General features: G+C 39.9%; 1 protein-coding gene and 2 pseudogenes across 1 annotated transcript; all 3 read right to left on the reverse strand.

Annotated features, from left to right (window-relative positions):
- Window positions 1-4,105: 4,105 nt before the first annotated feature.
- Window positions 4,106-4,949, reverse strand: LOC110570763 (annotated as a pseudogene).
- Window positions 4,950-6,588: 1,639 nt separating this feature from the next.
- LOC110570764 (vesicle-associated membrane protein 3-like) lies at window positions 6,589-7,015 on the reverse strand. Its single transcript, XM_044915745.1, has one exon. The coding sequence runs from the start codon at window positions 6,996-6,998 to the stop codon at window positions 6,690-6,692; it is 309 nt and encodes a 102-aa protein (XP_044771680.1). The 5' UTR covers window positions 6,999-7,015; the 3' UTR covers window positions 6,589-6,689.
- Window positions 7,016-9,137: 2,122 nt separating this feature from the next.
- LOC110570765 lies at window positions 9,138-9,546 on the reverse strand (annotated as a pseudogene).
- Window positions 9,547-16,615: the final 7,069 nt, after the last annotated feature.

Consider the following 16,615-nt stretch of genomic DNA (forward strand, 5'->3'; position numbering starts at 1 on the left):
CTGGCACCTTAGCTGAGCTTTTAACAGACCATTCCACTATTCTTTTGCTTGGCTGCTTCTGAGTGATAAACTCATTTGTTAGAAAGGCATGGATGATCTTAAAAATACACTCCTTTAGTCAACAACAAAATGAAAACACAAAACAGGGTGTGTCAATAATGTCACTAAGCCTAAGCTTTATGTGAAGCATCTGAATACTGTATTCTTAACAGAGAAAAATATAATTTTAATTTTGGATGGAAACTTAATGATCAACTAATTCACCCATCCCATTTTACAAAAGAAAAATGGAGGCCCAGATGGAAAAAGTGACTTAAGAGGGACAACAGCTAATTAATGGATGAATTTGTTCTGCATTCAGGTTTTCTGATTTCTAGGTCCCTGAAAATTCCATTCTATAAAATCATCTTTTTTTTTTTTTAAGATTTTATTTATTTGAGAGAGCGTGTGCATGAGCTGGGGGTGGGGGTGGGGAAGTGAGGGCAAATGGAGAGGGAGAAGCAGGCTCCCAGCGTGGGGCTCAATCCCAGGACCCCGAGATCATGACCTGAGCTGAAGGCAGATGTTTAACCGACTGAGCCAACCAGGCACCCCTAAAATCATCTTTTATTTTTTTTTTATTTTTTTTATTTTTAAAGATTTTATTTATTTATTTGAGAGAGAGAGAATGAGAGAGAGAGAACACATGAGAGAGGATAGGGTCAGAGGACGAAGCAGACCCCCCGCTGAGCAGGGAGCCCGATGCGGGACTCGATCCCGGGACTCCAGGATCATGACCTGAGCCGAAGGCAGTCGCTTAACCAACTGAGCCACCCAGGCGCCCCTAAAATCATCTTTTAAACAAAAAAAAATGGGCTCATCTTTTGAAAATTCAGAGTGGATATTTAGATGCAAATTAGATTAGTTTCAAGGTTGCAATCAGCTTTGTTTATCCTTTGCCACAATATATAGTAGAACTGTATTTTTTATTCTTGGAAGTAGTACAATTTTCCATGGAGAAGCAAGGAAAACATTCATCTTCAGGCAATAACTACTTTCCACTCCTTTAGGACCTTGTTCAAGCCTCACCTCCTCCAGCAAGCCTTCCCTAAATTCTTTAGTTTATGGCAAATTTGTCTTCCCTTAATTCCCTCAGAAACTATTTGCCATCTTTTTGTTATTTTTACTGCAAAACAAGTTTTACAAGATCATAATAAAACAAATGAAAGGGAAAAAAATTCCTAAAATCTTGTCATTTCAACAAATTAAACAATTTTCATTTTTCAAAATTATATTAAGCATTTATATGCATATATAATTTGTATGACATTGAATATTTTTGTAATCATGGCATAGATAGATATTTGTCATCATTTCCTCATTTAGCAATGCATGATCACTTTTTCAAGTTGCTACATGATTTTCATAATTTTATTTTAAATAGCATTATTCATTGCTTTTGGATATTTCATAGGAATATTTCAATTAACATGTCTGAGTGGACTCAGCTTTTCCATTCAACATCATGCAATTTTAGGCAGAAAAAGTCAACTTCTTCCTCTCATTGCTATCCACTACTTCCATTCAGTTGAAAAGTCTAGATTTTTTTTACTGTGTAAATATTTCATAGTGATAAACTCTTTTTTCCTACTTCATCACTGGCTTAAGCTTCTTGAGGCTTACCAATCCAATTGCAGTATGCTAGGACTGGTTACTACTAGTATGTAGCTAGTAAGTTTTTATAGTCAATCCTCCTTATGGATGCACAAGTATTCTTTCTAAAATAAAAATGTGATACTATTACTTCTCTGCTTAAAAACATTCAGTGACATGTATCATATGACCTCACTGATATGAGGAATTCTTAATCTCAGGAAACAAACTGAGGGTTGCTGGAGTGGGGGGTGGGGTGGGGGGGATGGGGTGACTGGGTGATAGACACTGGGGAGGGTATGTGCTCTGGTAAGTGCTGTGAATTGTGCAAGACTGTTGAATCTCAGATCTGTACCTCGGAAACATCCTATGAAATATATGTTAAAAAAAAAAAAAGATAGCAGGAGGGGAAGAATGAAGGGGGGGAATCGGAGGGGGAGATGAACCATGAGAGACGATGGACTCTGAAAAACAAACAGGGTTCTAGAGGGGAGGGGGTGGGAGGATGGGTTAGCCTGGTGATGGGTATTAAGGAGGGCACATTCTGCATGGAGCACTGGGTGTTATGCACAAACAATGAATCATGGAACACTACATCTAAAACTAATGATGCAATGTATGGTGGTTAACATAACAATAAAAAAATTAAAAAAAAAACATCCAGTGATTTTCCTTTGTCAGTATTTAAAACAGGTTATTTTGCACAAAAGTGTAGATTTCTGGTTCCTTTTGGGGGGTTGGATATCTGGCCACTGTGGATCTGTATTCCAGCATGGCACCAGAAGGCTGAAGCTTAGTGGAAGCTGTTTCTATAGATAGGGCAAGTGCTGTCCAATCTGACATGGAGGTCCCCTCAATCTGTCCTGGCTCTTAGGGGCTTATGAGTGTGAGATCCTTTACTGTCCAGGCTAAAGCCTAAATTCCTTTGAATGGCACATAAGGTTCTTTATCATGGGCCCTGTTGAGTTCTTTCACTTTATCATTGCATTTATCAAGAAATAGAGAGTGGCTCCCAAATGTACCTTGAAATGTCCTCTTTCTTTCCTCACCATTCTCATGTCTAAGGGAAGCTCTTTTTCTCCCTTCCAGACTTGGCTTCCTCGTCACCTCCTCTACAAAGACCATCCTGATTTCTAAAACCTATCAGGTGGCAGAAAAATCTGGAAAGGAATTTTACTTCTCATCCTATTCTACAACTAGTTTTTTCCTGCTCAGGCTAGGAGACAGGGCAAGAAGCTTTCTCTTGCTGCTGCCTCCTTGCTCCTTCTCCTTCCCCTTTCTCTCTGGCTCTCTCCCCTGCTTTCTAATTCAGCAGATGTTTATAGGAGGGCTGTTGAAGGCACTGGCTGCTCAAGGGGATGAGTGAGGGTTCCTGCAATGGTAGGGTTCCATCCCTATAAGACAAGTGAACGTGTCACGGTGGCACCATGAGCAGGTGCTTTAAGTCAGGTACAGGCAATGTGCTGCAAACCGGTGGAGGAGGGAGTGTTTGCCAGCCCTCTTTGGCAAAGGCAGTGAAAGGTGATTGCTTGCATTTTAAAAGATTTCTTAACAGGATGATGGAACTATTTGTTCCTCAAAACTCTGTCTTATACCTTCTTCTCATCTTTACATTCTCTTTTTTGCCTCTCTAATGTTTCTTTTTAGAATGTGACAGTCAGATTGTCTGGTTTTGAATCTGACCCCATTACTTATCTCTGTGACATTGGTCAGGACCACTAATATTCTCCATGTCTGTTTCTTCATCTTCAAAATGAGAGGAATAATAGTACCTACATCATAGGACTGTTGAGAAAATTACACTGTTGAGATATCCATGTAAAATATTCAGCATATTGCCTTACAAAAAATAAGCACTCAGTAAAAATTAGCTATTATTAATATCATTATTTAGTTACTCACATGCTCCCACATCATTTTCTGGGGACTTCCAAGGCTATAATTATAATAATTTTAGCTAATATTAAGTCCAGTGCAGTGGTTAAGTGTGCATGCTCTGAAGCGAGACTGCTTAGGTTCAGATCCATCACATCCTGCTTTATAAGTATTACAAGCTACTTACCATTTCTGCATTTGTTCCCTCATCTTTAAAGTGGAGAAAATAATATTGTCTATGATACAGGATTGTTGTGAAGATTAAATTAGTAAATATATATAAGATGCTTAGAGCAGTGTCTGGTACATAGGAATTGCTGAATAAATATATATTTTTTTCTAGTGGTACATTTTAATCAACATATTACATAAAAAAAGAATCTTGATTTTTAAAGTGAATCACTTTAGTAGTATAGCATGATGGGTTTAATTTGAACAGTTGAAACATAATGTGGTAAAGACACTGTACTGTTTAAACCAATTCATAGCTGTACAAAAATGTCTGATTTTCAATATATAATGACTAAGGAGTTATGAGCAGTAAAATATTAGAAAACAGTGAATGAATAAATAAGAATAAGATGATTTTTTTTTTTTATCAGTAGCCATTCATTATTTTGTTTTTAGGAACCTGGAAGAAATTGTCTTCTTTGAATTTCAAATGTTCTGGTAAATCTAGTCGTTTCTTAGCTTCCTCAATATCAGCTTGAATTGCTGAAATAAGGGATTCTTATTTCTTCTCTTTCGAAGAATCGAAGTTCTTTTCTGGTCTGAGGTAGCTAACAATGGCCACATTGAGGATCTCCCCATAGAAGTCCTCTTTGAGGCACCTGCCGATCTCCTGCTCGTGTTCCCCTGCCAGTCCGGGGATCCGGGCACCGCTTCAATGGTGGCTTCACCGGACCCGCAGACCGGGTCACAGCCCGAGCTGCTCAGTCGTTAAGTGGGTGGCTCAGGTTATGGTCCCAGGGTCCTGGGATCGAGCCCCACATCGGGCTCCCTGCTCGGCGGGAAGCCTGCTTCTCCCTTTCCCACTCTCCCTGCTTGTGTTCCTGCTCTCGCTATCTCTCTTTCTGTCAAATAAATAAATAAAATCTTAAAAAAAAAAAAAGAGGTCCTCTTTGAAGATATGCATTCTATGAGTTTCCATAGACTTTTTTGTATTCTTGTAATATGGGTTTCATCCTATGCTCACCACCATCTTATGAACATTTCCATTTCCAACACTGGCCCAACCATAATAAATGCCAGTGGATACATCAGCTGGAAGATTATCAGCTACTTGTTCTGGAAAGTTGGCTGTGGGGATGCCCAGCTGTTTGGAGCTGTGGCTGAAGCCCCACACAACCGCGGCAGAAGTACAGCAGGTGCCTCATGATACCATCCACTTGGGGCTCGGGCTGCAACCTGGTCCGTGGGTCCGGTGAAGCCACCATTGAAGCGGTGCCCAGATCCCCCGGACTGGCCAGGGAACCGAGCAGGAGCTCGGCTGGTGCCTGAATCCCCCCCTCTCCCCATGGCCGGCCAGGAGGGTAGGCACTCAAGGGGCCAGGCAGGGCCGATGACACACCACAGTGAGTCCCTCATGCCACTTGCTGAATAAGTATCTTTTGAATTACTTATTTTTATTGAGCTGTGCTAAGAGTTTCATACATGTTATCTGTGGTGTCCTGAGATATCTTCTCAATATAGAAGTGTAATAGTAAGTCTTACTGTACAGATGAAGAGATAGAAGCATGGAGAATTCTAGTAGTTTGCTTAAGGCATGCACCTGTTAAACGAGAGAGCTAGAACTTGGAGCCAGTTATTTCTGAATCTAAAGCCTGTGCCCTTACTGTCACTGTCCTGAGTGCCAAACACACACACATTTCCCTGTCTAGGAGGCATCTCCCAGAGGTTGTCTCATGGGCACTTCATATCCAACATCTCCAAAACCAACCTCATTATATTCCCCTCTGAGCCTGCTCCCTCCTCAGTCTCACTGTCTTTGTAAATGGGACCCCCTACTCTCCAGCTGTGCACGCCAGATAACTAAAGACGACAATTATACTTGATTGTTCCTCTTCATCCTCATCTCTTCAATCAACCACCAATACCTGTGGCTTCCTACTCTGAATGGTCTCTTGTATTTGTCCATTTCTTCCTGTTTTCACTGCTACCACCCTAGTCCAGGTTACCATCATTTCTTTCTGAGTAAATGCAATTATCTTCAGATTGAGCTATATAATTGCTTAATGAGACACAGAATATTATTTTTACTTGGTTTCCTTGTAAAGCATGCTCTATCTTCATTGGAAGAAATGATTGGGACAGAGGACCCCCAGTACACTCCCACACTCGATTCATATCACAGATTAGGATATTAGGTGATACCAAGGTATGGTAGGGCAAAGGAAAAGCAATTTTTTTTTTATGAGCATAAGGGAAAAAATTTGTGGTCAAATACCCAGTAGAGAAGAAGAGAGAGGATAGAAAGAAGAAAGAGAAGGGAGGAGGAGTAAGGGTGAATAACCAGAAGATGATATGAAGATGAGGGCCAGTGAAAATTCATAGCATGGAGAGCCAACAAATATTTTTTATTTTTTATTTATTTTTTTATTATGTTATGTTAATCACCATACATTACATCATTAGTTTCGTTTTTTGTTTTGTTTTGTTTTGTTTTGTTTTTTTGCTTATAAACAGTAGAGAGTTCTAGGGAATCCGAAAAGTAGCAAAATAAGACACAACCTGTTATGGTTACAGATCTGCGTTAGGCAGTAGTGTTCTTTCTGGAAGGCACAAACTGGAAATCTGATTACCTAAAGGTTTAGAATATGGTTCTGAAGATGTCAGATGGCAAGGATAGCTAACTTGGAACAAATTCCCTTAACTGGAATTAACACCAATGCATCAGACATTACTTCGAGGTGATGACACTCAGGAAGTTAAGAAATCCTCTTTGTCAGCCTCATGGCAATTTGTGAAGGCGCCAGGCCAGGTGTGGGCCGGGTGGCTGCACTTCAAGTTTGGAGTGCTTATGACATTACAAAGGCACGTTGCCTAGAAATTAAACTTTATGGTAACAAACAGAAAATAATCAGTTTAGACAGAACAGTAGGCAAGCTCGAGAATATAGCAGGTTCTAAGTCAAATGTCTTGAAGAGCTTTCTTGAATGGCAGGCTGGGGCTGCACTGGTTCTTCACGGGGAAACATTCCACACAATGATGATGATGATGACCACAACGACAATCCGTATCACCCACATCTTGCAATTCTTCCACCAATATTTTCTCTTCAACTTGGCAGCAATTGTTTCAAACTGGGACGCTCCTGCCTTCAGCGCGTCTGCACGATCGTCTAACTCTGAGAGCTTCTGATCTCTTTCCAACACATTGTCCACATTGACTTTCATGATGTCCACCACCTCATCTACTTGATTTTGTGTCTGCTGAAGTCTTCGGTTGCTGCCAGAGGCAGCACTTGAACCTGCAGGTGCACTTGTAGACATTTTGGCGACAGTGGGCGACAGTCCTACATCATTAGTTTCTGATGTAGTGTTCCATGATTCAGTGTTTGCATATAACACCCAGTGCTCCATTCGGTATGTGCCCTCTTTAATACAAATATTTTTTAAATGCTATAGCTTATGTAGCATTATTTTAAGCATCTGGGGCTTAAAAAAACCAAAATGCTATAGCTTAATTGTGACTCTTATTTGCTTTGCTGTGAAGTAAATCCTTCCTTTTTCCTCTTATAAAATTTTTCAAAATCTTTTAAGAATTTGTAAGGGTGTATCTGTTTTGGGGCAAGTGAACCTTGTTTTATGACTATGTTAATGTAGTATATCATAGAGAAACCATGAGCCCAGAAGGCAGAGCTGGCCATGAGCAATAGGCCCATGGAAAGTTCCAGAAGCTGGAGCAGAACTTTGGCCTTCTGTTAGGTCATGGAATTGTTGAGAGCTCAAGAGAATTATTCCTAGATCTCCAAAGAGACCAGGGTCTCCAGCTGACATCTGATTTACATTTGAACCTACATAAAATTGGTGCTTCCTGCATGACAAACTGATATTCTGAGAGAAGCATATAAATCTAGTGTTTCTTTTCTTCTTTGTGAAAATACAGCCAAATTAACTTTCACATTCAGGATTGAACAAATCAGAAACTGATTTGGAAATGTCATTCCAACAGTTGGATTTTATTCACAGCTCTGCCTTTTAACTGAATTCCAAGAGATTTGCCAATGGAAGTAATTGAACTTCTCTGTGACCTCATGTTTCTCATCAGTAAAATAAGGGATTTAGGTCAATTGTTGTATTCTAAACTTTGATCCATATATAGACGTAACAGTAGTTGTGGGAATTTCCACGTTTCTGTCCATAGGTACAATGACTATATGTCCGATTTATTTCATATAGGCCCAGTTTATTCCTGTGTCTGGTATAATAATTAAAAGTGCCCCATTGCACTCTCAAAGATGTCCAGTTATGGATAATAACACTATAATTACCCTATCAAAAGGAGTTCCTTGAATAGAAAATTTTAGGTTAAATAATCTTTTTTAAAGATTTTATTTATTTATTTGACAGAGAGAGACACAGCGAGAGAGGGAATACAAGCGGGGGGAGTGGGAGAGGGAGAAGCAGACTCCCCATGGAGCAGGGAGCCTGATGTGGGGCTCGATCCCAGGACCCTGGCATCATGACCTGAGCAGAAGGCAGATGCTTAACGACTGAGCCACCCAGGTGCCCCTAGGTTAAATAATTTTAAACAGGTGTCTTAACTGCAAAACTTTGCAGATTCTTTAATATGCTAACATGTCTTATGATTCTTGAGAAGAGAGGGGGTATAGTTTCCAGGATTTTGGCTTTGTAATCCTTATTTTGCTTCTTCTGGGAATAAGTTAATGGAACTTATTTTGGGAAAGAGTATTAAATCATCTTAATTCAATAAATACTTATCAACTATTATGTGCCAAGTCCTGGAAGGGCAATGGAGAAATAGTGATGGATAGAAAACCTAAGTTGGCCCCAAAGTAGTTTATGGTCTGAGCCATAAATGAGGTGAATGGCAGTGGGAATTAAGATAACACACAAAGAACTGCAATTCAAGGTCACATTCTAGTTTTAATATTTTACGATGATGCCATGTAATTAGAGACCAAGATAAAACAGAAAAAAGTCCAAATCCTAAATGAGTGGTATAATCTGTTAGCATTATGTCAAGTGAAGGTTTCTTTCTTTCTTTTTAAAAATTATTATTATTAATATTATCTTCTTGCTCTTGGGTCCACATTTATTAGAACCCGGAAGCCCACCCAGCACCCCTCCTCCTACTCCTAGAGGTGTGGCCCCAAGGGCCTAGTAACCTCTCTAGAGCAAACAGCCCTGCAGTTCTACTAGGGCCAAAGCAAACAAAACAGTCAGTTTTCAGGCAGGTAGATGGCTCCTCCCAAGCCTATACAGCTCTGGTCTGACTGCATATTCTCCCCAGGACTTCCAGCTCACCAGCTCCATTCCAGCACCACCTACCACCCCCTTCCCCACTCCCCAAGCCCAAGGGCTTCCTTGTGCTAGGCAAGCAGAGGCTGTGAGGTCAGAGGGGGAGACTGGGTCTGAATGCCTTTCCCACTGTGGCCTCCCAAGAGCCTAGCTGCTGAAGTATTCCTGCTGGAACTTCTGGAAGTCTTCCTCAGTGAACACGGTGCCCTCAGCCGCCGCCTTCTTCTTCATCTTGGCCATAGGCTGGTCACAGGCCTTATGGCCCCAGTTCTGGCACACAGTCTGCTGAGTGACCAACTCAGCCACCATGCTTTTTACACTGGTCATAAACTTGAGGTTTACTCCGAGGTAGACTTGACTCTCTCACATCAGGAACTCAGCAAGTACCAGCTCGGGCACATTTCCCTTGGCTGAGTACCATGGTTTCTGGGCTTGGGTTGCATTCGCTTTCCTGGTGCGCTTCACCAGAGCCCTGCTGGGCTTGGCCTCACCTGGTTCCTGGGGGCTTGGCTGCCCCCTGCAGCTCCTAGTCCTGCTGCAGCAAGGCCAGTGCCATGGCTGCACTAAGCTTTGCCCACATGCCCATAAATTATTATTCTTAATTCCACTTAGTTAACAAATAGTGTTATATTAGTTTCAGGTGTACAATTTAGTGATTCAACACTTCCAAACATCACCTGGTGCTCCTCACAAGTGCACTCCTTTATCCCCGTCACCCCCATCAGTTTGTTCCCTATAGTTAAGAACCTGTTTCTTGGTTTGTCTCTTCTCTTTTTCCTTTGCACATTTGTTTTGTTTCTTAAATTCCACATATGAGTAAAATCACATGGTATTTGTCTTTCTCTGACTGACTTGTTTTGCTTAGCATGTTGCAAATGGCAAGACTTCTTTTTTATGGCCGAATAATATTCCATTATATATATGTATATATAATGTGTATATATACGTATATGTGTGTGTATGTGTGTGTGTATTTATATATATATGTGTATATATATATATTCCACTTCTTCTTTATCCATTCATCTACTGAAGGACTCTTGGCTGTTTCCATAACTTGGCTATTGTAAATAATGCTGCAATAAGTACAGAGCTGCATGTATCCCTGTGATTAGTGTTTTTGTATTTTTGGGGTAAATACCCAGTAGTGGGATTATTGGATCATAGGGTAGTTCTATTTTTAACTTTTTGAGGAACCTCCATATTGTTTTCCACAGTGGCTGCACCAGTTTGCATTCCCACTGAGAGTGCAAGAGGGTTCCTTTCTTTTTCTCCATATCCTCGTCAAAACTTGTTTAAGAGAAGGTCTCTTAGACTCAATACTGAATGAATATATTTGCTAAATCTTTCAGAATATTCATATAGTGGTCCAGAGAACGAGTATTTTCATGACTATGCAGACCTCTTATTTTAAGATTCGGAGTCTTAACAGTGTCCAGGAGGAGATGACTGGTAGGATTATTTGTAAAAAGATGTTGGAAATACTACTTTATGGAAGGACCTTGTGAGTAAAGACTGTGATTAGAGACTTGCCCAGAGATTAGTTTTCAAAAGAATTGTTAAGGTTCACAACAATAGTCAGCACTGAGTGGTGAACATTCACATGTTAATTTTTTCACATATTAATTTATTTATGCCTTAGAACAATCAGATTTTATTAGTAGTCCCTCTTTACAAAAGAAAAAGTGAAGCCCAGACAGGTTGAGGAACTTACAAAGTTTGCACAGCAGAACTAGGATTTGCATCCAGCCTGCATCCTTCTTCACCACTAAATGGCAGCAGGTATGTGTGTGGCTGACTGTGTGTGGGTTTCAGTGACCTCACCGTAGTAGCCTAAAATCAGTTATGGTGAGAATACACCACAGAAATCAGTAAATGCTACAAATTGTAGCTTCTCTTCCCCCACCTCCCGAACCCCGAGCTGATTGTTAAACATTTACTAGCAGACTAGTGGTTGCAGACACATTTGGAAAGCTGGGATTGAGTACTGCAGGTATTCGTTTGGGGAATTGTTAGTGCTGTTTGAATGTTGTCTTGGTGTTTTCATCAAATGAGGATCCATTTTAGTCTGAATTGGAAGAGGATATACAAAATGAGAGTTCTCATAATCATTAAATAATGGGATCTGGGAATCTTTTCAGAAAATCAAGTGCTCTCTGCAGGTATTTCATTTCAGGAAACTCTGGGAAAGAGTTATTATCCAACCACAGTTCTGCTTATGCTTCTTCTGAATTTCTGAAACCCATTATTTGCATATTATTTATCATGGCAGTTACACTTTGAATTCATATTCTAGTTATTTGTGTATGTGTATTTTCTTCCTATTAGACTACAAGATTCACTCTAGAATCCATGTCGGATCAGCACTACAATCCCAGAGAGCGCCTAGTAGTGTTTTCCAAAGTGAGTTAAATGTTGACTGAATTAATGACTTTTTTTCTGTTTCAAACACTACTTGATGATTAGGTAGAATGGTAAAGGAAACAATTTAAGAAAACACATTATATAACTGAATCATAAAGATTTTCTCACAACAGACAATCCAATCTATTAGTCTATTGAAATCATGGATGCATTCATGATGTTTATTATTTTATACTCGAAGATGTAACTTATTTATAATTTAATTTTTTTTGTTACAAGTAGGATTAAAAGACCGACTTTTTTGTTTTAAGACCTGTACTAAAGTAACTACTGGTTTGTGTTTGTACATCTAGCTTTAAACCAGGTTTTTTCTTTTTTTCTGCTCTTTCCTCCTGTTGATTCTGATCTCACTAGTAGTTTGCAAACCATTTTTCCCTCTAGGTAAATAGCCCTTTTAAATTTATTTATTTATTTTTAAATATTTTATTTATTTATTTGTCAGAGAATGAGGGAAAGAGAGAGAGAGAGCAAGCAAGCAGGGGGAGCTGCAGGCAGAGGGAGAAGCAGGCTCCCCACTGAGCAAGGAGCCTGATGGGGGACTCGATTCCAGGACCCTGGGATCATGACCTTAGCCAAAGGCAGACACTTAACCGACTGAGCCACCCAGGCATCCCAGCCCTTTTAAATTTAGATTACAGATTCTGTTTTAAAAGTTTCTTTTTTTTTTTTTTTTACATCTTGATGGTTTATAATTGTTTAAAAATATTTAGACTAAAAAAAGTGGTTTTATTTTTTTAAAAAATTCCTTTGATAGCGGTGCCTGGGTGGCTCAGTCAGTTGAGCGTCCCACTCTTGATTTTGAGGTCATGATCTCAGGGTTTTGAGGTTGAGCCCCACTTTGGCTCCACAATGGGCTTGGAGCCTGCTTAAGATTCTCTCTCTCCTTCTCCCTCTGCCTTGTCCCAGCCCCCCTGCTCTATCTCTCTCTCAAAAAAAAAATTCCTTTGATAATTAAATGTATTTGGAATATTGTGTAAAATAGATATTCTTTAGAATGGATGAAGGGGCAGATTTGGTCTTTTCCCCTGGCCAGTAATCAGTCTGCTTGCTCCTCAGCTGTGTACCAGCAACTTCAGTATAACTTGGGTGTTCCATAGAAATGCATTGTCTTGGGCCCCACCCCAGACCTATTGAATCATAATCTGCATTTTAACAACATCCCCAGGGATTTGTATGCACATTAACATTTGAGAAAAGCCAATCAATTGGGTCTTTTTCTGAAATTCACCCTGCTGCAAAAGCAGCTGACTATAATGTATTCTTCAATGCAGACAGCATTTTGGAATTCTGATTTATTTGATGGCTTAATGTTTATTGACTGCACCTGGTGTGCTAGATGCTGCAAAGAAAATTCGAACCACCCAGCCATTGTTCTACAGTTACTTTACTCTAAAATAAGAAGGTACAGGCAATTTACTGTTTTTTTCTTTCATTTGTGCTTTCAAAAAATCCGTACACATTTGAAAGAAGAAAAGAAGCTGGGTCAAGGAAACAGATTAGAGCCCCTCTACAGGAGGTGTGGTCCATTGTTAAAGTAAGAGTAGATGAGGGATGTTCATATACAAAAATAGAAGTGAAAGGATTTCTGTCAATCATCTATGTTTGGTTGGGGGAAAACAAACATCTGGAGAGCTGAATTTTGTGTAGACGAGGTATCTGGATAATTGCTTGCATTTTCCACTTCTTCTCCAGATGTTTGAGCATTGTGTTGATGTAGCTCAAGCCCGTTGCTTTCAGACATTTCATGAATTTTTAGTAGAAAAAATTCTGAAAGCATTGATTTTGTGTCTGTATTCCATTCTTTATGAAAATTATAGTATTTTAAATCTAGTATTTAGTCAGGTTTTGTCCCCTTGTGTAAAATTACCACTTTATATAGTGGACATAGGAGACATTCTTAGTCACTATCATTAAGATATATTGAAATAAAAGAATTTTGAAGGGGCCCAGAATATGTTAGCCCAAAGATGCCACTTTAGCATAAGGATTATTTTGAACTGAAGGCAACTGAGAATCAAGAGATCAGGAAGAGGTTTTTTTTGCCTTCCGCTGATCTGCCTAAAAGCAGGGCATAAATTACTCTGTGAAGGTGTCTCCCTCCCCTGTACCAGGAAGAAGAGAACAACTCTTTACAACAGTCCCATCGAGATGAGTCTGCACAAACAAACCTGCTAAGATAACCCTTCTATTCCATTAGTTTTCCTCAGACATTTCTTAGTCACTTTCCTACAATTTTTTGTTCCTCAAAACCTAACCCCCTTTCCTTTGTTAAAATGGTATACAAATCCTATCGTCTAACTGCCTAAGTTTCACTTTTTTCCTGTGAACTCCTAGGCGTGCTAAATACGAATACATTTGTATTCTTTTTCTCCTGTTGATGGGTCTTTTGTCAGTTAACTTTGCAAGTGCCCAGTCACTGAATCTAAGAGGGTACAGGAAAAGTTTTCCTGCCTAACAATTTTAACTCTACTAAAACTTCCTTTTCCAAAACTCATAAATCATTTTAGAAGAGGAGAGGATGAAATAAAGAAGGAAGGATAGAAAGGTAAGATATGAAGCATGTGGAAAAGCTGAGACATCAATAGAAATGGAATGAGAGTTTTTAGGAATTAGCTATTTAATCATGTGTTTTATCTAATCATTACTCAAGCTGTCAATGACTGCAGGCCCACTGTATGGAGAGATTATTATTGTCACACCCTAAGCCTGCAGTGAGGTCAACTGTTAGATCAATAACAACTCTGCTCCATCAGATAACGAATCTAAATGAGAATTGCCACTGTTAATCAGGTATCTTGAAATCCTTGAAACAGGGCACCGTGATAAGTGATTGCTGACTATTCTTCTGCCTTTAACCTCAGTGGACTTTGCTCACCCATATTTTTAATTAACTAATTTAGTTCAGGACATTTAAAATGCTCTAATCCTTTCAAAATTCTCCCCAGGGAGGTTATTCCTGGAGTAGGCATCAGTAAGAATGTCCTTCCTTTCTTTGTAGAGATATATTTGGTACATTTTAATTTTTTCTCAGAGAAATACATTTCCAAGGAAGATTATGGTTTCACATTTCACTTAGCACTTAGTTCTTTACCTCCCAGAATGGTAGAATTTTAAAATTCAGCAAAAATATGTTCTTAACGGTGTATTAAACGAAAGTCAAAGCTATGGAAAATTACAACCTTTGGTGCAAAAGGGGATACCTTCTGCTTTTTTAATTAGTAATGAAACATCTTTTAGAAAAAAATATTGAGTTACATTGGGGTTATGAACTTAACAATTAAAAGATATTTTGTACATTAAAAAAGACAGATTTTGGCAGTTATAAATATTATTTAGTTTTTTTATTTTTGAAGTCTTTATCTTTTAACATGAATTAAGATCTGAAATGTCAAAACTTAGAGTTTGCATCTGCTCTACAACATTGAGAAAAGCCCATGATATTATTTCTATTAAATAATTTTATAACATTAGGGTTGATATAGTTAACAGAAAGAAGCCCACTCACCTGCAGTTTTGCTTTCCAATTTATTTCTCGCATATCTAGAGAATGAGACTGATGAGACAGGACAATAAAAACAATGATATCTATACCTATATTATCTATATCTATATCTATTTTTTGTCTTTCTGACTTGACTGGTAAGTTAGCAAATATAGTTAAAACACTATGAGCTGGGTGGCTCAGTCGTTAAGCATCTGCCTTCGGCTCAGGTCATGATCTCAGGGTCCTGGGATGGAGCCCCACATCGGGCTCCCTGCTCAGTGGGAGGCCTGTTTCTCCCTCTCCCTCTCTCTTTGCTTGTGTTCCCTCTCTCGCTGTCTCTTTCTCTGTGTCAAATAAATAAATAAAATCTTTAAAAAAAACCCCAAAAAACCATGAGTTGTGCAGCGCCTCTCCCATCTGTGACTCCCCAGCCCAGGCCAGCAGGCCCAGATGGGGGAACCCTGGGCTGGGGCCCTCTGGTCAATGGCAGTGGCTGGACGGGAAGTGAGGAAGGCACTGTTGACAGCAAGGGGGCTGGGGGAGATGGGGGCTCAGATGCAGAAGTTGTGTGGAGTCTGGACATCAAGCAGAGCTTCCCGAGGGCCCTGGCCATCTACCCGCCATGTGGCTGGAAGAAAATGATCCTGTCTGATGAAAGCAAGATGTATGGTTGGAATGAACTGATTGCCCGCTACATCAAGCTGAGAACAGGGAAGACCCAAATTCACAAACAGGTCTCTAGTCACATCCAGGTTCTGGCCCAAGGAAAATCCAGTCCAAGCTCAAGGCCTTGAATGCAGACCAAGTTTCCAAGGGCAAGGCTTTCCAAGGACGAGGCAGCACCACATTTACTGTCTGATCAGGGATTGAAAGGGGATCCCAAAAGTGGCTTACCCCTGAAATACCCTCCTCCCAGGAAGGACCTCCAGCTTTTTTCATGCTTATTTGGGGAGGGGGCTGATCCCTGTTAGAGAGGACCTTAAAAGCTGGGTAGTGAGCTGAAAGGATGGATCCTGATATTGGGACCTAATAGTGGTGCCTGAAAGGACAGATTAAGAGTGTCAGGGACTGGGGGATAGGAGTGAGACAATCTTGGGGTACAGCACTGGTTTCTTAGTCTCTAACAGGTATCCTCCCCCAACTTGCTTCTGGATGTTCTGGAGGGCATTAGATATGTTGGTTTGTCCCTCTGTTTTTTAGCACCCCCACCTCCCTTTCCCAATCTGCCTCTCCTTACCAGCCCACCCTCTGACCTTGAGATCAAATATCGAAGGTTAACCCTTTCTGTGCAGAAGCAGAGCCAGATGGGCCCTGGAAATATTTTTTTAAAATATTTTTGTTTTAATATTACAAGAGATATTTATAATGGGTATTAGGATTTTTTTCTTAGCTGGGCAAGAGTGGGGTGAGGCTTTTAAAAATCTCATCCTCTCTTCTACAAAAGATAGGCTATACTGTGTGGCTCCCCCTCACCCCTGCACTGTGTTGGTTTGCATTTTGACAGAGGAAAAAACTATTTTACCAAGAAACAACAACAACAACAAAAAAACAAAACAAAAACCCACTATGAGTTGTCCCAGCATCTCACTGAAAATTTTTCTAAGTACTGAGTCCAGCTTTCCATGCTGAGAAACCTTTTTATCTGTTCAGATGAACGCTGTATATTTCCAGCGTGAAAAAAGCACATTCATCTCTTCTGGTTATCTTAATGCTAGAT

This window comes from Neomonachus schauinslandi, chromosome 1 (assembly GCF_002201575.2).
Source record: "Neomonachus schauinslandi chromosome 1, ASM220157v2, whole genome shotgun sequence".
NCBI lineage: Eukaryota > Metazoa > Chordata > Mammalia > Carnivora > Phocidae > Neomonachus > Neomonachus schauinslandi.

Coding starts and splice junctions, on each gene's coding strand:
- LOC110570764 (XM_044915745.1), bottom strand. CDS start 6,998: ATGTCTACAAGTGCACCTGCAGGTTCAAGTGCTGCCTCTGGCAGCAAC.